Here is a 22,402-nt window from a genome sequence, read left to right as displayed (position 1 = left end):
GTGCAGCAATCAGTCTTGGAGGAAGCAGTAGGAAGAGGGACAAAATTTCAATTCCCACATAAGCCTGAAAGCTGGAAAGAAAGAGCTGTCAGGCTTCAGCAGTGTGTCCGAGCCACAGGTATTAACAACGAGCCATTGGGCAGCCAAAAATACAAGGGTTGAAGAGTCAGAAGGACCCTGTCAAGGTGCCTAATGGTGACAGCACTTGCTTGAGAGATGAGCCCTGGCCACTGGCCTCTGCTCCAGGGACAATATCCTTCTCTTCCCTAGCTATTGCTGCTATTGCTCAGACAGTGCTTGAAGCACAGATAGTAAAACACTTTATTAATCCCAAAGTATACTGAAAAAGGAGGAATGGAGACAGAAAGCAACCCTCTCTTAGACTTCCTCTTGTTGGACAGGCAACCCTTGAAGAGGAAATACTTCATCAAGAGTCTTACAGAGAAGACAGAGAATGAGGAACTGAATCCATGTCTCCAGCAAACCATTGAAGCTATGAAGGACAAAGACCAAAAGTGCTTCTCTGTCCTTGTGGTGAGAAGCCATTGCTGGTAAGGAGGGTGAGGGATGTCAATGAGTAGGCACTTGAAGGCCCAGCTGGTCTTGAGGTATTCATGGGAGGAGGGAGGCAGTTTTTCACTGTGGGGTAAATAATCCTCAGATCCCTCCCTTTCGTTATCCTAGTTCCCCTCCAATAATGAGTGATCTCTGCAGTGTGGCACTGAGTCACGTTCACTTCTCCCATCCCACTCTAATTGTCCCAGTAAGTAATTTCTGTTTACTAGCAGGAAATGTAGATGAGAAATGTACCCAGCTGGTAATGGCTTGCACCATACTTGCCCATAATACTGCACGTTGGTGGAGAGATCAGATCCTCTCCAGCCACATCTTAAGCAAAGCTTGCCAAGATTGGCTCAGTGTCTTGTCAGGAGCAGATAAAAGCTGCTATCTGACCACAGGATTGCTCTGCCAGCAAGGAGGGCCACAGTAAGACTGCACAGATTTCACAACACAGAGATCAAACTGGGCAAACTGGCTGCTTCTCTGTTTGGTTTCCCTCCTCAAAAATTGTTTTAGCTGCTTTCATTTGCACTTGATGTTAATGGCTGAATGTAGTTGGGATCGGGACCTTTAAAATCAGTAGGCGTTGAAGTACCGTGAAGTACCCTGGACTGGGAACACCAAAGGTTATCCATCACTTGAGGAATGTTTTCCTGTGATGGTCTGGGGGTGTTTTTAGCATAAGCCCTACTGTGCTGCCTTCTTAATCCTGCCCACTTTGCTCTCTCTTCTCCCTGCCAGCTGTACACCTCAAGTCTTGTCTGCTGGCTCCTTGTCCATTCTCTGCTCTCCGCTCTCCTCTGACTTGCCCAGCAAGGTGGTTTAACTTCAGACCTGCTGCATGGCAGCCTGCCCTCAGTGCTAGCACACGTCACCAGCTGACCACCAGTAATCTAATGGGCATGCAATTTCATAGGTCTGCTTGGAAATATCTTTTCATATAAGGTCTTTACCCAGTCTTTCCACCTACCCGTCAGTGCGGGCTAGTGATGTAAATAGAGTGATCTCTATTTACATTCCTCCCAGACAGCACATCCAGGGCCCTGCAAACTATTTCTGGTTTATACTTCTCCTGCCATTACAGTGCCACTAAATTTGGACCTAAAGCTCTCAGTCCATCCATCTTTGCATTTAACATACACTATGAAGAATAAGGTCAATATCTGTCAGCACACTGCCTGTGATGAAAATTGTCCCAGCAATGCATGCAGTAGCCTGATTCAAAATTAAATTAAAAGAAAACGAAACAAAAAAAAAAATCAGGCAGCTCTGTGTTTGAAATGGTTGTTTAACAGGTTGAGTGATTTTGATAAAAACTAATGAGACCCACAGAGAGACGGTTTTGTTTTCACAGCTGAGGTCCGCCTTGCATAACACATTCACATCAGCAAATATCGTTCCAGGTCTGACTGTGAGGCACTGACTCCTAAAGAAACTGCCCAACCAACTCCAGAAAGAAGCTGTCAGTGCAATCAATTCCCTGCTGTGTGTATACAGGCTGCTGAGAGTCTCTGTTGACTTTCAGCACTTATCAGATCCACAGAAACAAGGAAAACTTTTCACTTTTTCACTTAAGCGAGCATGGGACAATACACATCCCTTCTGTTCTTGTGAAAGCAAGTCCAGTGCATTAATTCGATGGAGACAATCTTTCATCCCTCCACAAAAAAATGGATGGTATGTTCATCATGAGGCATTTTAAGCAATTTAACAAAATTTCACAAGAACTCAAGAATGAGGGGAAAAGTTTTCTGTTGAACACTGGTAGCAGGCCATAAACATAAAGCTTTTGTACTGTGTTTAAACCATACGGAAATATTCTGCTATACAGCTGGAAGTCAAAAGCAGTAACACTAACTGGAATGAATTCAGTGCCTTTTTAATAGCGAGTGTAATTAATCATTAGATCCAAATATCTATTGCACGTCTTCAAATAATCACAACATCTTGACTTAAATAGGTGTGCCACTGAATTTAGCCCACCTCTTTCAGTTGCTTCAAAAACTGATTCTTTTAAACAAGGTACAGAAAAAAATTACAAAAACTAGAGTTTTCCTGTAAAGCTTTTGTCCAGAAGTTGAAATATTTCAGCCAAAACTCCTAACTTTGTTTTGTGATTACACAGCTTGTGACTAAGCCTGAGCACTCTCTGTGCTCAAGGTAGCAAAGCCCCAGCTCCTCCAAGGCCCCGTGGTAGTGGCCCTAGGTCTAAACCAGTCATTCAGGCTTTTTCTTCCAGTTTTGATACTCGACTTTTCCACCAAAAGCTCAAAATACCTTTCCACTGGAAAAGCCTTAATTTCATATGTTTTTTTTAAAGGGATTAATGCTGGCTTAAGTGAGCCCTCACTAGAGATTTCAGCTTATTTAAGAAAAGACCTTCAAAAATTGATTTTGCTGAAAGCAGCATGTGGCTTTTTGCTCTTTTTTTCCATTTGGATGAGAGCTGATATTTGACCACAGCTAAACAAGACTATGTTAGGGCTGGTGATAGGTTGCTGCTCCTTGGATGCGAGCCCTTGCACCTCGTCAGCTCCCCTCCCTCCACGATGGGTGCAGAGAGAAGCTCAGGAGTGGACTGGCTATCACTGAACTGGCTGTCTCCTAGGTCCTTGCACAGACCTTTCCTTTTCTCTGAAAACTGTTAACCTGTCACTTGAGCTCTGCTCTCTCAGGCCCAAGCCAATCTCTCTCTCTCTTTTTTTTCCTTTGTCCCCAGGAAAATAGCATGCAAAGTTTTCTTTCCATGTCCCACGGAGAAAGCTGTCTGATGCATAAAAGCCTCACAGACCAGAGAAACATCTGCCCAACTGCAGCTCCACACTACATTTAAGATAACAGAGAGTACTGGGGTTCTTACAGGACCACAACTACTACGATGACTGCAAGGCAGGAGGAGCCACAGCTGCAACGCCAGTGAGGAAGACCCCAATGCTTTGGGAGTGGCGGGAGCTCCTTGAAGGTGTACATGGTCCATACTGGACCTGTGTTTGGGTCTCACACCATACAAGATGCCCAACATCACTTCTGTGATGCTTTATGTGGTGGTTTGCAACACTGGCTGCTGCAAAGCGATGCAGGGATGGATGGCATTGCCTGCAGGCAGCTGTTGCCGCAGGGCAATGTAAGGGGCTACAGCACCTTAACAGTGCTTTTGGAAAATCTAATCCCTTGGGTCTAGGAGGAATATAATGAAAAATAATGGATTATGGATAATAGGGAGAAAAACAAATTATGCTGTACCTGTGCTACATCGCAATGGCAGCCTAGCTCCCTCAAAAGCCCAGTGGGTAATACAGCTATCCAGACAACAGCCAATCTAAAGTTCCAGTTGTTTAAAATAAAAGCACAGTAAGCTAAGGACTGCACCACTTTGTGTCTGATCCAAGCAACATCTGTGCCTATGAGAACCCTGATTTTTTTTATTGTTGTTGTTTTTGTTCAAGCTGCTGAGATTCTTCTACCTAGCCCTGGAGATCCTCAATTTTATCTTCTACAGACGCCACCATATGGTAGTTTACAAACATCATTTCTCTATGATTGTATGTACTAACAGGAATAACAGGAAACTGTCCAAATAAAAACATAACCCTTGCCCTATCCAGAGTTCACTCCTCTGGGCTGCCTCCATCTGCCTGCTCTATGCTCTGCTGCAGATAAGATTAGACCTGCTGCCCAGACCTCTCAGTTTCCATTCTACTCATTCTTTTTCCATCCTCAGAAGGTAGTTTATCTGCAGTTTTAGAAAGATTTCTCACTGGAAGGCAAAGTTACAGTCTGTTAGCAAGGAAGTGTGACCCTCTGGAGAGACTTACCCTGAAATCTCTCATCCTGTGTATCAAATCACGGCCCTACATTTTTCCTTTGCCTTTCAATTGTCGACATACATAGGGCCAAACAAAAAGGCAGCTGCCGCGACAGAACCTGCCAGAGGACACAATGTCAGCCAGGCAATCCTCTCCATACTGAAATCCAGAGCAGCCAATGCCTGCTGAACTTGAAAGCCCGAGAATCAAACTCAGAATCAGTAACTGCTCTGAAAACTTGGAGATGGAAGCACTCAGAGGACAAATAGAGCAAACAGCTGTGGGGAGATGGATGACCTTGGGACTGGGCAGGTATTGGTCCAGCACTCATCTCTACCATTGACCTCCAAGCTGAGGCCTTCTAAAAGCATCCCCGAGCCAGTCCAGTGAAGGAAAGACAAGCTGAGAAAGTCAGCAAGTCCAAGACAGTCAACAGAGCTGGGGCCTTGCAAGAGGTTGCTTCTTCAAAATGGCAGAGATCAGCTCAGCCTCAACTGCCTGGTCTGTTTTCCTGCTATCCCAGTGATAAAGGACTTTCTCTTAGGAGGGATCTTATGGAGCAGTATGTGCGGAGATGAGCTGGTAGGCAACATTACTCCACCTTCCACCTGCACAAGGACATTCCCAGGGCTCAGCAAATTTTCCTTGTCACAGTGTTACTGACTCCACCTCCAGCAATGCAGCAACCTACATTAGTTGCTACCAGCTAACAAAATATCCTGAGTATCTTTAGTATCTTGAGTGCTGTAAATCCACACCCTTGCTGACCGCGCAGTAACTTTCCACATACACACATATTCAGCTTCTGTGCAACACCCAGCTCAAAGAATTTGATCTCGCTGCAGGGCTCTTGTTGTAACTCAATATATAATAAATCATAGTTGATGAAATTCTCTGCAATTATCCTGCATGGAGGAAGCAGGACAATATATAGGACTGCAACCATGGACTTCAGGAGAGCAAACTTTGTCTTCTTCTGGGAACTACTTAGAGGAATCCCAGTGGTTAGGGCCCAGAAGCAAGAGGGGTCCAAGACAGCTGGTTAATACTCAAGCATCATTTCCTCCAAGCTCAAGAGTGCTGCATCCCTATGCATAAGAAGTCCAGCAAAGGGAGCAGGAGACCTGCATGGATGAGTAAGGAGCTCCTGGCAAAACTCAAACAGAGGAAGGAAGTATAAAAAATGTGGAGGAAGGGACAGATCACTTGGGAGTGTGTAATGTAAGAACATTGTCAGAATATGCAGGGATGTGAAAAGGCCCATTTGGAATTAAATCTGTCAAGGGATGTCAAGGACAACAAGAAGGACTTCTTCAAGTACATCAGTAGCAAAAGGAAGATGAAGGAAAATGTGGGCCTGCTGCTGAATGGGGTGGGGGCCCTGGTGACGAAGAATACAAAGAAGGCCAGAGTTGCTGAATGCCTTCTTTGCTTCAGCCTTCACTGCTAAGGGCAGCCCTCAGGAATCCCCGAGCTTGGAGACAAGACAGAAAGCCTGGAGAAAGGAAGACTTTCCTTTGGCCGAGGAGGGTCAGGTTAGAGATCTTTTGGAAAAACCTGACATCCATAAATCCATGAGCTGCACCTGCAATGGGATGCATCCATGAGCACTGTGGGAGTTGGCGGATGTTATTGCTAGGCCACTCTCCATCATTTTTGAAAGGTCATGGAGAACAGCAGAGGTGCCTGAGGACTGGAAGAAAGCCAGTGCCACTCCAGTCTTCAAAAAGGGCAAGAAGGAATCTAGGAAACTACAGTCCAGTCAGCCTCACCTCCATCCTGGATGGCATCTCAAAGCATGTAGAAGAAAAAGAAGGTGATCAGGAGCAGTCACTATGGATTCACCAAGAGGAAATCCTGCTTAACCAATCTAATAGCCTTCTAGGATGGAAGGCTACTGGCTGGGTAGATGAGGGTAGATGGTGGACGTTGTGTACCTTGACTTCAGCAAGGCTTTCAACACTGTCTCCATAACATCCTCGTAGGTTAGCTCAGGAAGTGTGGGCTAGATGACTGAGCAGTGAGGTGAATTGAGAACTGGCTGAAAGGCAGAGCTCAGAGGGTTGTGCTCAGTGGCACAGAGTCTAGTTCAAGGCCTGTAGCTAGCAGTGTTCCCCACGGTTCAGTACTGAGTCCCAGTACTGAACTCATTCATCACTGACCTGAATGAAGGGACAGAGCGCCTCCTCAGCAAGTTGGCTGGTGATACCAAGCTGAGAGGAGTGGCTGAGATACCTGAGGGCTGTGCTGCCATTCAGAGAGACCTGGACAGGCTGGAGAGCTAGATGGAGAGGAACCTCCTGAAGTTCAACCAAGGCAAGCACAGGGTTCTGCACCTAGAGAGGAATAACCCCATGCACCAGTATAGGCTGAGGGCTGACCTGCTGGAAAGCAGTTCTGCAGAGACAAACCTGGGAGTCCTGAGCCAGCAGTGTGCCCTTGTGGCCAAGAAGGCCAGTGGTATCCTGGGCTGCATTAGGAAGAGTGTTGTCAGCAGGTCGAGGGAGGTGATCCTGCCCCTCTACTCAGTCTTGGAGATGACACATCTGGAATACTGTGTCCAGTTCTGGACTCCCCAGTACAAGAGAGACATGGACCTACTGGAGAGAGTCCAGCACAGGGCTACAAAAATGATCAGAGGACTGGGGCATCTCTCTTATGATGAAAGGCTGCAAGAGCTGGGCCTGTTTAGCCTGGAGAAGAGAAGACTCAGAGCAGATCTAATCAATGTCCACACACATCTTAAGGGAAAGTGTTAAGAGAATGAGGCCAGACTTTTTTCAATGGTGTCCAGCAACAGGACAGGGGGCAAGGGGCACAAACTGAAACAAAGAAAGTTCCACCTCAATATGAGGAAGAACTTCTTTACTGTGAGAGAGACATAGCACTGGACTGGGTTGCCCAGAGAGGTTGTGGAGTCTCCTTCTCTGGAGATATTCAAAACCTGCCTGGATGCGATCCTGTCTAACATGATCTGGTGACCCTGCTTGAGCAGGAGGGTTGGGCTAGATGATCTCTGGGGGTTCCTTCCTACCTCAACCACTCTGTGATTCTGTGCCTTGGAGAGGGAGGCAATGGATTCAAACAGCACTTCTCCAAGCAAGTCGCAAGGTCTTGCCTGTCAATCACTGTCACCACGTCACAGGGACTTGCTAGCTGTGCATTTATTTCAGAGGCTTAGAAGTGGGGGGAAGTTGTTGCTGGAGGAACTCTCAGCTCCCATAATTTTTAATTGCTGGCATGGGAAAGAAAGCTCAGAAAGTCCTTCCTTCTCAACTCACACCCCTGTTTGTTTTGTAACAAGACATTATCTTCAGGACTTCAGCAGCAAATAGGACAGAGCTCAACAGAGCAGGCATTCACAAGGAGCAAATATTCACTAAGGCCTTGTATTCGTTGCTATTATGGATTATCACGGAGTACTTAAATGGCCCAGCTGAGCTCAGGGCCCTGCTGTGCTGAACACGGAAACACACCAAAAGGAACAGCCTCTCATTCAAAGGTTTTTATCATGTAGCTAGGTAGTGGAGGAGAAAAGAAATGGTGTTAAATTTGCAGAAAGATGTACAAAGAGATTAAAGAGCTGCTCAAGGTCAGAAGAGAAAAGTGTGCTAAAGTCAAGGATAGAAAATAAATACATTTTGCCCTGCTACCTTATTCCTCCTGCCAAAGATGTCATACACCTCAGCAACACTGATTGTAGGAGTGGGGGTAATTTGGAAGACCCACTCCTTATTTAAGTAAATTTAATTGTTGCAAAAAACAATTTGTGTAAATAACTAGGACAGGGTGCTCTCACATTTCAACATGCTATAGAATATATCCAGCATTATTCATTCACCTCCTGGCTTTATAAGCCCATTATGATCAGTGACAGAGAAATATGGCAGAAAAATACTAAATGAGGAGAGAACAAACAGATACAGATACACAGCTTGCTTGATCCCACTGTTATAATGAGTATCCTCCTTTCCCTCTTCCACTGTTGATTTTTGACACTCTTCCATTTTGACTCTACAGTCCTTAGGTAATGATAGTCCCAAGCTGGGTGATGCTGACACTAAATGTTTTTTCCCTGTGTTCATACGATGGTGACTGTTGTATCTGGACTTATTCCCATGGATGACAGTGGGGTAGGTTTCAAGCTTCCAGGATAAGGGTGAGAACAGGCTTTCCTTTCTGAACACATTTTCTGCAAACCCTTTGATCTCCACATCAGGGTGGTTTCCTTGTGAGGCTTCAATACTAGCCTACACCTATACCTGCTTTCCTAGGAGCTGCAGGACAGGTAAGAGGTGTCCTAGCAGAGCCCAGACCAACAGCCAAAATACACTGTACAACACTGCAGACACTCAAGCCAAGTCTCACATCTAGCATGATGGCTACATGCCATGGGGACACTTGAGTAACCTGAACTCTTGCACTGGGGAGGAAATGAGGCAGAGCTGCTGAACTCAGCATCACCCAGTGCTCCAACATGACATTTCCGTAACAGCTGATCCCATCTGCCATTGGTGTGGTCTTCCCTCCACACACCACGCCATGCCATGCCATGCCACACACCATGTAGCCCCTGTGGTTCCTACTCTTCCTCTCCATGACATCTTTCAGTGGTAGCTCATGAGCTTGGGAAATATGGCTGATCCTGACTCAGCAGATTCCTCCCAACTGTCTTGGAGCTGACACCATCTCTCAGTTTGTGTGGTACCAAGCTGTGAAGGATCTGGCCCCATTGCTCCAATTCCTGCCTCACTACTGCAAGAGTAAAGGCTCTGGTCCACTTCAGACAGTGCCTGAGCCCTGTGGTGCAGGGAAAAATACTTACAGGTCTGTGATTCTGGAGTCCTCAGCATCTTCTTTGATTCCTGCCATATGGTTTTGCAGTCCTCCTGAAGCTTGTAAAACCGCTGCTTTTTCCAAGAACCTGACTTCACTTTGACCAGCTGGCTGCCTTTCAGAAGGAACTTCAGATCCTTGTCATCTTTCAGGCCTGTGGAGAAAACATTGATAAGGCTACACAAGAAATAACGTATATAGGGTTTTTCCTCCATATGACATTACAGGCAAATACAGAGACAGACCACTGCAGTGCAGCCAGCTCTGGAGAGGACAGAAGAACAGAGAGACCCAGAAACTTGCTCCACAACAGACCCCTTGTGTATTCTTAGAGGCGTCATGAAGATTACAACATATATAGACAAGGGCGGTGACAGGTAGCATTACGTCTATAAGTAGCATCTTCTCTTTGTCTAGCTAGCATCCAAGAGGTCCTTTATATTTATTACCCTATTGGGCACCACAATGCAAAATAGTAATAACCAGACTTTCTGGTCCCAGGAACTTCAGAAATTTCTCATTTTAGGTTAGATTCAGGAAGGCACTTAGATATCCAAACAGGCATCAGGCATCTACTATAGCTTTCAAAACAGAGAATTAGCCTCCTACTGTTCTGAATATCTCAACAGTATATGACTTCTACATACCTAACTACCTTAGAGAATCTGCCCCTTAAACTAACCATTAATTAGAGACCAGGAGCATGTGGGCTGGGGAAGGCAAAAGAATGAAACATGAGAAACACATTCTGGGCTTTGAATAATAGGCACCTTGCCTCTCTGAGATTGCATGAAGGGCTCTTTCAGAGCTGGTGCAACACCATTTAACTCTGTAGCACTTGCCAAACGTGTCCTGATTCAATGGGATTTTTGCTAACCTTATCTGGATGATGCATATCACTGTCATTAATAATCACTCAGCCACTTGCAGCCACCTGCCACTTGCTTCCTGGGATATTTCCCCGAGCTGCATGAACATAATGCAGGGTCACACACAACAGGAATCCAAGTTAGTCGTTTTATGTAAAAACATTTGTATGACTGCGCACTATTCCTCTGTGTCATTGAGTTTTTCCTCTTTGGAAGACACAGCTGCCTTGAGTTACTGCTATCCACCAAGCATCACTTCAGACATGCTTAAAAGACAAGACCCAACATGAGGCCTAAGAGCTGCCCCTAACTCCAGACACCCACCACTGAGCTGGATCCCAGAGGTAGGGTAGCTGGCGGGCTGCGGAGTACCAAGGTAGGTCATGGCACTGCAGCATACCTAGCTTAAAGAGAAAATTTGACTGCCAAAAAAAGCCTGAGATCTCTGTCAAAGTGCTCACCCCCTGAGGAGTTCGGGCTGCTTTCCTGATTTCAAAGTTGCTACAGAGCAGACCTGGAGCTGAGCCCAGGTGAGGCATCAAGAGTTGAAAAGCAGCACAGTAGGAGCTGGAGATCCTGAGAGGGTGACTGTGGTCTTGCTTTCCTCTACATTCAATTAGCTATCTCATTAATTAAACACCTGCCTGAGCTACAGTATCATCTGGGCCTCTTGGCCCCAGTGTCTCATCTGGAGGAGATGTGAGAGGGAGATACAAACACTTTAGGAAACTTCAGAAAGTCACAAATAAAAATCTGACTTCCTGCAAGCACAGAAGGGCAAAAGATTCACCCCAGCCATGGGTTCTGGGACTCTCTTGGTTTTGCTGAGGGTCAGGCAAATGTGCAGGTTTATAAGAGACCAGACCACCCAGAGGAAGAGCAGACACCATGGCAGCATCACAGGGTTTGGGGTCTCTTGAGTTGCAGTGTTGAGGCTTCCTTTACCGAGGCAAAGATCTTCTGGGCAGAGAAGGTAATGTAGGTTTAGGCTTAGTTAATGCTACTCTGGCATCCCTCGAGGTTAAGGGGATAAATTTCTTCCTTTTCTATACTGACCCACAAAATTTCTATTCTGGCTCCTGGCCTCATTCCCTCTCTTTCCTCAGATCCCAGCCAGGCAGGGCATCGTTACAGGACTAGGAGGAGGACAAGCCATCCTAGGGTGATGTGAATAGGAAAGTAGGAAAGCCATCAATTCCTTTAGCTGCTTATGTGCATAAGCGTGTAATGAGAAATCCCCCGTTAACTGTGAAATGATTCATTACACAGATGCTCCACACAGCAGGTGTGATGAGCCACATCACACAATACAAACAGCCTTTGCTGTAGTGACTGCCAGTGAAAAGGCACAATCTAGGTGTGATCATGGACAAAAAGACCGTATTTTCTTTGTGAGAAGATCAGGTAATACAGGCAAAGCTGGTCGGCCATAGGCAGTGGTCAAGGGCAGGTTCCTTTCCTCCAGGCCAGATCCATACAGGAAGGACTCCAGCAGAATGTGAGAGCCCCTCACCTTGCAGGCTTAGTTAATGTGTTAGCATGGATCAAAGTTCCCCTTCTTCTTCAGAGGATCCAACCATGGGTTGAGAGCAGCCCTCTCACCCGTCCTTGGCTGATGTGCCTATGGACCAGGCCAGAAGGAATGCATCCAGCCTCTTCCTGAATCAGCTACTCACCCTCAGTGCCAGTCTTAGGGCTCTCCATGGGTCCCAAAAGAAGAATTAAATGACAATAATATACCCTGGACCCTTCACAGCCCGTCAGTAGTGTCCTCCTGGGTCTTAATATACCTTATTGCCCAAGAAAGGGCATGACAGCTTCATTCTTTTGTTTTCCTGAGCCTCCTGCTGTAGCTGAACTCTAACAGTGTTAACGGTTAACTCAGGAAAAATGACCTAGCAAAGGAGGCCACGGCACTTTGCAAGCATGTGAAGAAAAAATGAAGAAAGAAGGTGTGTGGTGAAAGCATGGCAAAGATCAAAGATTGCAGGGAGCCTGAGTCAGAGGGCAGACGGAGAAGCCAGGGAGGGAATGGAGACATGTTTGCCTCCAGGAGATGATGGGTTTGGCCAGGAGAGGACATGATGGGTGTCAGCAGCTCCATTATTTCCTTGATGTTGAAAGCTGGTACCTCGCCAGGGCCTTCAGATAGGCAGCAGTCACCCAGAGATGACCTCTGCTGGCAGTGACCCAACGTACAGACCATACCAGCCACAGGTAGACCCAGAAGACAGTGCGGGTCCTGTTAACTGGGTGGGTAAGGAACGTCTCAGGCCTGCTCACTGTCCACCCAGTGAGAGTTCAAGTTCAGATGCGTAAATGAGCCTACAAGGACAGCTACTGTTTTAGACCCTGTCTCGAACACCAAGATCCAAGTAGACTCTTTAAATAACCTTCGGCAAGTCACCTCACCTCCAATCTAAAAGGTAGATAATAGCACTTGGTTAGGTTAGAGATAAAATAGGAAGCTCTGATCTGGTAATACAGGAATCACAAAACACTCCTGAGGTATCAGCGGCATAATACTCTCAGGTGGTCATTTCAACTGCTTTCTCCCAAAAATATCTTTTCCCAGTTCTCATTTCAGGCTTCGCTCCTGAGTTGCCCCCTAACACTCTACTGAGCAGATGGGATTTGCTCTGCAGAGCTATGTTTCACAGGTGTAGAAACTTGTTTGGGAGAAACCTGAGCTGTCGTATACATCTAAAGATCCCAAAGCACTGTGCAGCGGGACAAGGGTTTTGGTTTCCAACTACAAAACAACACTGGGCACGAGAAAGGCAATCGGCACACTGAGCTAGACGTCTGTATCCCGCCTGCTACAGGCGGAAGGGCTGCGTCTTGCTTCGCATCCTCTACAAAACACAAAATACACGTTTGCACCGAAAATTGCAATGTACGTTTCAAGGGCCACCCCCCCTAAATATCAGTCACACACTTTGCAAACAGAATATATTTAGTGTACCATAAAGTTCAGAGTGAAGATTGACTTTGACAATGATACGAGAGCCCTAAGCACACAGCACTGCAGTGAGCATGAAATTAATATCCTACACAAAACAGCTTTACACACTAAGACACCAAAAATTTTAGCCCTTGCGTTATCCATTCCAGGTTTACAGCAAACGGGAAACAGAATTAAATGCGAGCTGTCACAGTAGCAGGTAGACTCCCAAGTTCACTAGGGAGAGAGTCGGACTGTGTTTATAGGAGACGGCAATAATCTGTATTTCTGCATTGCACGCTCGCAGGTCTGGTATAAACACATAAATTTTACAGCTGCTATAAAATAAGCCTCTTCCTGCCTGCTCGCCCTCTTCCACCGAGTGTCGAAGACCAAGCATAACTCAGGCTTGCTGGTTTTAAAGGCAGCGAGCCTTTTGGATAAAATCCAAAGGACTGCCGTGGGCAAAGAGAGATTTTTCCATTTCCACCTGCCCACTCGGGCCGTCGCTCCGGTGAGCAGGACTCCGTTCGGAGCCAGGCGCAGACATTATGAAACTCCCTGGGTTTCCTGTTTCTTTTCAGCCCTCTGAGTGATTCCTCAGGCTCTAAGAGCAACTGGCAACGCGCCGCCGAGATGTCCGAAAACCAGGCAGGAAAAGGGCACTGCCGTATCCAAACGCCCTGCCGTCAGCAGCAGCTCAGAAAGCCCAGCAGGAGATTTGGAAAACGACCCTCTGCCAGAAAGGTCCCCACCTTCTCTGATGCCTCAAACACAGTGGTTTGCACATCTGGAGGATGGTAAAGGAAAGGAAAAGAAACCTCAGGAGTTTAAAAATAACCTTGGAGCTGCCTCTAGGGTGGAGCAGTGCCTCTTTGCGGAGAAAAGCGGCAGAAATGAAGCGGCTGCCAGCGCGTGGGAGCGTCGAGGACCTGGCCGCCTTGCCCCTTACCCAGCCTGACGCCGTTCAGCGCGGCCACTCTGCGGCTCTGCTCCCGCAGGACGTTTTCCTGGGACACGCTGCGCTTCGGCTGCCTCCGGAAGCACTGCATGGTCCGGCACAGGGGTCGGGGAAAAGCACCGGCAGCTGGGAGGGACGGGGGGCCCGAGCAGCCCCTGAGGGGTTCCCACGCATCCAGAAACCCCGACGTGCGCCGGCGTCAAGGCGAGCAGGAGCGGCGGAGGGAGGGCAGAGACCAGCGGGGGTGGGACCGTGGGACGTCTCGCCTCCCACTTGCTCACTGGCTGCACGCACTGCCTGCAAAATTACACCCAGGCGCCTGCTGGCAGCTGCCCAAGTAGCAGGATCAGGCTTTCCTGCAGTCATACAACTTCTGTGCATCATTTCCAGGGGTTGGAGGGTTCCCAAATGTCACTCATGCCTCCTATACAGCACCTAGGGCTTCTCAGCCTGCCCAGAGGTGCCCGCGCTTGAGAGACTTTGGCTGCTCTGCTTCGCAGCTACTATCCTCCAAAACGCAAGGGGAGGCTGAAAGCCTCTTTTAGCCGAAGCTGATGCAACCTGAAAGTTGTTTGTGAATGGTGTTTTAATTTTCTTTTGTCCAGCTAGAGAAGAGCGTTTTCCTAAGGCACTTGCGAGCCTGTTCTTTGCCACCAGTTTCCTGCGTAACTCGGGTGAGTCACCCACCCTGCATTTCAGCACAGCTCTGAAGTTGTGCTTGTAATCCAAATTTATACTGCAGTCTGGCACAGGGAAAAGTATCCAGCAGTAGTGGTAACACTGAATACACAGAATAACTCAGGTGGGAAGGGGCCTTTGGAGGTCTGTAGCCCAACCCATCCTCCCCTTCTTTCTGCCTACTTTGCAGGAAGCCCTACCAACGCTCACAGATCAGAGCGTAGCATTGAGTTGTTTGGCCAGCACAAGGACAGGATCAAAAAAAATTATTCCTGACATATGCCTCATATACAAAACTCCTCAGGGATGAGGCAGAGCCTGTGCTTGGTCTTGGCACAGCAGTACAAGGCAGTCACGGCTTATTTACACAGAGTAACGACAAACCACAGTCAGCACAGGAGAATAAGGGTGCTTTCTGGATGAGATCTTGCAAAACATGCTAACCAGGCAGCAGGCAGGCCTTAGGAAACACCTCGCATCTCTTCTGATCCTTCTACATGTACAAGAGCTGGATGTTGGAGCTGTAATTTCTGTAGCACTCCCCAGAGAGCTGCGGGCTTCACTCTTGCCCTGGCGAGGAGGTGAGCAGCATGATGCAATGGCAAGATGATATTTATTAGCTAGTAGTCTCCAAGCATTTCCCATATTTCACATTGCGCTGGAGAGAACTGATCTATTTAAGGAGTGGGGAAGAGAGTCATCTCCCGTACTCGAGTTTTGGCAAAATAGTTTGCTTCTGTGCATCCAGCTCTCCAGCCCAGCAGCAGCTAGTCTCCCATAGGGATCCATTCGGGAGCACACTGAGCCCCTCCGTTTCATTTTCCTATTAGCTCCTATAAGCAGTGCCAGCAGCACCGCTGCGTAGAGCCTCCCAGGCTCTCAGAGAACATTTTGCTGTACTTATCCCCGAAGTCTGCACACAGCAAAGCACAAGATAGGCACTTACTAACCTTGAGGAGGTCTACAGAATAGAAAGTGCTGTTGTTATTAGGACTTTGGAGAGTGAAGGCAGGAACATCAGTTTGCTTTTTAAAACAAAAAGATGACAGCATCAGGCTAGAAACACCCTGTTTTGGGAAACAAGCGATGGTGATTTATTTTGGTCTTGAGGTTATTTAAAGACATTTGAATATCTCATAAATGAAGCCCAATGGATGTGTGTAACATTGCATATTACAGGCCACTCTCCGCTATTGCTACATGGTATATGACATGGTGTCACACGCCTGTGCTGAAGGAAGTGATTCCTGCAAATGGCTTTGGGATAAATTCTCCCACCCTTACTCAGATAACACCTCACTTGGTATGAAGCCTGCAAGGACTCAAGCATGCAATTTTATCCATATGATCAACCTCACTGCAATCAATGGTACCAGTCACGAGCAGAGTTATTCACATCCATGCACCGAGATCAGGGCTTTGCTAATCATCCTATCGATTCCAGCTGGGTTGCTCACGGATCAAACACAACTCAATGTCAGAACGTGGTCGCAAAGTTAGTAAAGTGCTTTGAAATCAAGGAAACAGGCACTTGAGAGGGAGAAATGCTGGAGAATTTGGTAGGAAATGGGCTGTGAGAAAACTAATAATGCTCAGGCTGCTCTTCAGATAATTTTCCAAGAAGCCATGAATTAATCTCCATCACTTCCCTATGCAAAGGAGCTCAGGAAGCTCTATTAGCACTTCACAGAGGAAGAAGCAGATTGATTCTGAGCTCTCTAGGGCTGGAACCAGTCTCCTCACTGCCACCACCTTTAGGCAACTCCAAACTCAACATAGCTCTGATGCTGACTGGAGTCTCTTTACACCACAAATGACACGGCAGAAGGCAGAAGTCAGCTGCTGTTTTGCCCAGATTTGTGATAGTTTGGGGCTGGAAGGAAAATACTCGTGCTGGTGGTGACCTCACCACTTCCCCATTGCATCAGGCACATGATGTAAATTATGATACAGTGATTAATAATGCCTCTGGCAGTTTACGTAACACATACACATCTCATTTTAGGGGGAGCTTTTTCCCATTAAAGAGGACAAAGGTTGTGCCTTGCTCTGTATTTGTCACCAAGAAGAAATGTCATCTATTTTACATGACACTTTTTTTCTGAAGAAACACTGTAGTTTCACCTTCCCTCTCATGCTCCTCCACAGTGAAACTCCATAGGATTATTTACAAAAGAGCAGTAGGGTTCAGCACCTGAACTGCACCATCTGGCCTTATGCATCCCCAACCCTCAGCAAACACGAGACCACTCAATCCAACTGCATCCAGGATTAATGACAGTTTGGAAAAATCATGGTCCAGCTGGTCTGCAGTAACGTAACAACCTGCCATCGCTCATTAGGGTGATGGAGCCCTCAGAAGCAGTTCTCCAGCTGGGGTGTTATTCCCTGATGGAAAATAAAATCTGACAATCATTACATCTGCAGCACTGCACATCAAGGACGGGTGGCACCTTCAGCGCACTGGCTGCCGGGAAACAAGCACAGCTAGCTGCAGTGCTGAGCAGTGGAGGCTGTTAGAAAAAGCACAAAATCTCTCAAGCAAACTGGTTGGTTTCCTCTGCTCTTTTCCGTATCACTGGTATAATTAGCCCGTTTCTACCCACCACCAAGAAATGCCACTGACTCTTCCGCACCAGCTTTGCCATTCTCACTACACCCGTGGGAGCTGGGAGCAGGGAGTGGGTCCTGGGACCATGAATGCTGGGGCATCTCAGGTCAAAGATGTTTTCCTTGTTTATCGTGGATGCATCTTCAGTCCTTGTGATATGTACCAAGTTCCACCTTGTGGTGACACTGAGAATGGGCGTCTCCGCAAAGCGGGCAGCCACATCGACAAGCCTGTCTCTTCTTTACACTGCCTTTTCTTGCCAGGAGAAGCCTGTTCTCTAGCTCTGCTCAGATCAGTCCACACGGTTGCCATCTTTCCTCAAAACAGGCTGGCCATATCCAGACTGCCTACTAGGAAGAGTCCCCAGCCTGTGCCATTGGCATCCAGGAGTGTGCTAGCTTGTGTGGGCCAAACCCATGCCAGGGAGTGCACTGACATGGTGCAGAGCCCTGGCCCTGCTTATTGGAAGCAGAGCCAAGTTCCCTGTTCAGACGTTTTACAGCCAATTTGAAGTGTGACCTTTATTTGTGAAAATCTACACAAATATTTCTGCCATTCTGGGTCGTTCCAAAGATTCCTGTAGCCACACATGACACTGGCTGTGACCCATCCAAAGCCAGTGCTGCCGCCGTATGCTTCTGATGAAATCCAGGCAAAACTCCTAACTAAAGTTCACAGCACTCAGGAGCTCAAAACCAGACCGAAGGGCACTGGTCCTTCCGCCATAGCACACAGGGAGACTTGGTGCAGAGCAAGAGGCACCAAAAAAGGCACAGGCTGCAGTTACATACAGCTTTTCCAGAAGCTGGTGTGAGAAGGGTGGGAGGAAAGTAATTTAACAGGAGAATGCCAACCTGATAGATAGGACCAGAACCAACAGCAAGGAGCATCTGTGCAGTTTTGTTGCATAAATTCTAGCTATGACTTAAGTCATGTTTCTAGGCCTGTGTTAATGAAGATGTTAATTTAATAAAACTGAAGTTAATTTTAAGTGAGTTCTAGTTTCCATTTTTTAGGTCACTTACAGCTTTTCTCAACTTTTCTATCAGGAGCTAAATTTTTCTCTGCAACCCAAATGCAGGTTACTCTTGTCATTCAGGATCAGTGGGGCGGGGGGGGGGAGGGAGAGAGGTTAATTCAATTATGCACAATAAGGAAAAAAATCTTTTTGTTCTTCCAGACTGATTTATCTAAAAATTCAGCACTCTAAATTTAGCTAGTAACAGCCAGAGAAACTTGTTTTGTATATCTCCACAAAGGGCTTTAAAGGCATCCATGTAAGGAGCAGTCCGAGGCATGAGAATTTCTGCAGACATTTTCTGTATTGGCTCAGTTTAGAAGAAACAGTCACAAAATTTTCTGCATCTGAATAAAGTAAAACTGAAATCTGCCTGTTTAACTCAAGATCTGCAGTCTTCCATCCTGGTGGGCTTGAGTAAGGACTGAGACTCTTGACCTACAGTAAGGACCTAGGAGACATGTGGACTACAGTTTAGTCTCATCTATATTCAGGTGTCTACAGCACACGGAAAACATGCCAGCAGAAAGATGGAGTGCAATTCACTTGTTTTGATCCCTGTAAGCCCAAGATTTTGCACAGACACCTGCATTTAGCCAGCTGAATCCACCCTGGGTGTTGCAGTGTTCAACTCAGCAGTAGTGCCATGGTAGTCCTTCAGGAGAGTCTCTTGAAGGCCCTACAGACACCGATCTGCTATTTCACAAATCACTACATGCTAATCTTCATCCTTCCCTCTCAAATACCCGTTCACACATTTCAACCTCCATGTGAAGGAAACTATACTTTGCTCCCACATCATGGGCACTTTTGCTTCTGGAGCTGCCCATCTGGTCAGCAGAGTTTCAGATCTTGCCCAAGCCATTCCTTCCCCATACACCTCCCCTCCAGCATTCTTCTTCCAGCATTTGGCTTTATCCTTTCATCTCAGCTACCTACAGTAGTTTTCCAAGTGACTATATCTCCTTCTTCTCCCTCTCTCAGTTCCTCATTATAATCTGTTTTTCCAAAGCATCTATTTGCCCCTACTCATCTGTGTTTGAGCCTTGCATACTGGCAAAAGGGTCTTAAAGCTGACTAAAACTTAAAATTTACAACACAACTGTGTGCTTCAGTTTTACTAAAAACAGTGTTCTGACTGGAAATCTAGCAGTCTTTGTATAAAAACAGAAAAGTCCCAAGACAACTTTTATTTGTCCTTGAAATTAGAGTCAGCTTGCAAAGTTAATGTACTGCTAAGTGGCACTATGGGAAACTCTCCTGCGCTAGTAGTAATGCTATGGTTCAAAAGCTTTCCATGTAACGCGTTTGTAACATCCTCCACCAAGTGTGCTGCACAAGGAGCATTTTGTTCAGTGGGTCTGAGAGCAGCAATGTTCCAGCTTCATCAGAGCAGATCCCAGCTAATCCTCAGCAGCAGCATCTCCACCCACGGGTGCAGGTCCCAAAAGGAGACTCCTCCAAACCAGCTCAGGGCAGGTGGAGATGACTCATTTGGAAATTCAAACCAAGCAGAAGTCAGTTCTTGGGACTGGCTGACAGGAGGAATGAGGAAGTGGACAGTTCTGAAGGATTTAAGTGATTTCTTTGCTGATGCTCGCCCCGTGTCCCGGGCTGCCGCAGAGCGTGTCCCCTTCACGGGGCTCTGGCACTCCCAACACAATGTGTGCAGTGTCTGAGATGAAGAGGACAGTGTATAGAAATAAGGCATAGTGCAAATTAGCCTTTCAATAAGCTCTGTGAGCACAAGGGCTCCCAGTTTGGGTCATGCCAGCTTCATGAGTCAAGATAAAGCTTATTAATAGCCCACAGTGCCCAGCAGAGTTATTGCATAATAAATGTAGATGTCTCTTTATTAAGAAAAAAGAAAAGAAAGCACAAGAAGCTCATGCAGTTGACCCAAACACGTTCAAAATAAAAGGCACAGACCACTAAATTAAAGTAGCTGCATTGACTCTATGGAAAACAGATGAGCTCCTGCTCAGTTTTCATCCCAGGACCCAGATCTCCATCCAAATGCAGAATCAACAAAAGCTCTGCAAATATTTCACACACTCGCATCTACAGTAAAACCCATTTTTGCTCTCTGAGGATATCTCAAGAAGTCTTTTACTCGCTGTCAAATATTTTACTGAGACAGAATTTTAGGTATGTGGTTAGTTCTGACACAGAAAATACAGCTATTAACATTATAGTTTCATTGGACAGAAAGAAAGGAAGTCTCAGCATACAGCCATAGCCACATCTATCAGCTGTAGGAGCCAAGTAACTTCAAAAAAAATAGATAGCACAAGTCTGATCCTGCTGACAAATAAAGATGTGAGCAATTTTTTTGTCTACATAGTTGGGCATCCAAAATTACTTTGGCATTTGTGAATCTGTGTGTCAAGGAATTTCAGTAAATACAGTTTTTTAAAGCTTAGTTCTTGTACATTTTTATATACAAATATTTGTGTATTCTTCTACTTCAGACAAGAAAGCAGATTAACAAACAGTCACTGAATTCCTGTTGGTTCCTAACCCCAGAAGACTAAATAATGCTCAATGAAAAATGATCTGGAAGCCAGAATAGGAAAGATTTTAATAATTCCAGATGTATTTCTAGCCTTCTTTCCCCAGTGACTGTATAACGAATGATATACCTACAAAAAGATTAACATTAGCCTCTGTTCCACCTTCCTTTCAGATTTCCAGCATCTGGGGAAATCAGAGGGAAGAGTTTTTGAGCCGGCGGGAATCTTTTCACATTTCTCCTGGTCATGTTAATTGATTATATTTAAGGTCAAGCACTTATTGCTCTATTAATTTAATTATTTTTATTTTTGTTCACAGCACATTTGCACTAAGACAATGACAATCTCATAAAATAAAAAAGTAAGCACTGCAGCCTTTTCCCATTTCTGTAGGATCGCAGTATCCCATTTCAACCCATCTGCGATAGCTATGCACAGCCCTGAATTGTTTCTGCTCATCAGAGTGAGCAGTATACAAGGAAGAGGTACTAAATCAATATATTAAAGTGAGGCCAGGGAATAAGGGATGTCTGATTGCCCTGTTTATCAGACAAGCCTACCAGTCTCAGTACTGATTGAGACTTTCTAAATCTCACTGACTGGAAGTGCAGGAAGGATTTCTTCCTTTTTAGAAACAGTACTTTTGTTTTGTTTTGTTTTGTTTTGTTTTTAGTTTAGTTTAGCTATTGAGTGTTACGGTGTCGTGAAGGCAGCTCCTGAGCTGGGGTTCGAGCCCTGCTGTCTTCCCCCAAGCCCCGAGAGTTTACGCAGCTGTGCATCCATCCCGCTCTCAGTCTCACCGAAAAGGGGAGGAGATTTGGATCAACTTTTCAGGACTTGCACACTCTCATCAGCCGACGTGCTCTTCCTACCAAACAGCTAACCCTAATAACAAAAAAAATCGCTCATCACCCCCTTGTAACGCTGGTTACATGCTGCACGGGACGGGGACTGGGGTGGAGGAAAGAGGGGGAAAAAGCAAGCTCTGCGATGAGACAGAAGAGAGCTGAAACATAAAGACATTTCTTTGACTTACTGTTGCAAGCGAGGAAGCTGCCGTTCGATTCCATTGCTGCAAAATAACGTACACAGCTGCAGCAGGGCTCCAGGAAACAGCTGTGCCCAGCTGCAAGCGTGGCGGGGGGGAGCCAGACCCGGCGGGCTCCCTCTGCTTTCTGCTCCGATAATCCCCGCCGTGGGCTCCCTTCGGAGGCCGCTTCCTTCCCCTTGGCTGGAAATGCCTTTGCGCTATGACTCCCCACGCATTTCCCTCCCGCGTCCGCACGCCGCCGCCTGCCCAGCGCCTCGACTGAGGCCAAGCGCCCGAGCCCCAGCGCAGCGCTGGCCCTGGCTCCTCCCCGCTGAAATCTGGCCGTCTTCGCCGCCGCCGCCGCGCCGGCCCGGCCTCCCGCTTCTGCTCCCGCTGCCGCTCGACGCGGTGCCTCTTCTCCCGCGGCCGGCACCCGCGCCGCCACGCTCTGCTCCCTTCCCGCAAGAGGACACCCAGAGCCGCGAATTAATCCCGAGGGGCGACAGCCTCTCAAAGGGAAAGCCTTAAACTGAGCACCCACGGGCTAGGTCTAAAAGGCTGCTAGGGACTGGGAC

At 46.8% G+C, this 22,402-nt stretch overlaps 1 protein-coding gene across 2 annotated transcripts in view; it reads right to left on the bottom strand.

The window, feature by feature from the left end:
• Positions 1 to 22,137, bottom strand: part of PLCD1 (phospholipase C delta 1) — a 55,072-nt gene extending 32,935 nt beyond the window's left edge. The window contains exons 1-2 of one of the 2 annotated variants that reach the window (XM_085316485.1): positions 21,834 to 22,137; positions 9,193 to 9,357 (exon numbers count right to left, since the gene is read on the bottom strand). In XM_085316485.1, coding sequence (XP_085172611.1) covers positions 9,193 to 9,357; positions 21,834 to 21,867 — 199 coding nt within the window. In that variant the 5' untranslated portion in view covers positions 21,868 to 22,137. Of the gene's footprint in view, positions 1 to 9,192; positions 9,358 to 13,968; positions 14,181 to 21,833 lie in introns of those variants that run through there. The other variant, XM_085316484.1, reaches the window with a different exon arrangement.
• Between the last annotated feature and the right edge of the window lie 265 nt (positions 22,138 to 22,402).

Source organism: Rhea americana, unplaced genomic scaffold, assembly GCF_003343005.1.
Source record: "Rhea americana isolate MKP2758 unplaced genomic scaffold, rheAme1 scaffold_47, whole genome shotgun sequence".
NCBI classification, from domain to species: domain Eukaryota; kingdom Metazoa; phylum Chordata; class Aves; order Rheiformes; family Rheidae; genus Rhea; species Rhea americana.
This window is presented reverse-complemented; position numbering and strand designations above follow the sequence as displayed.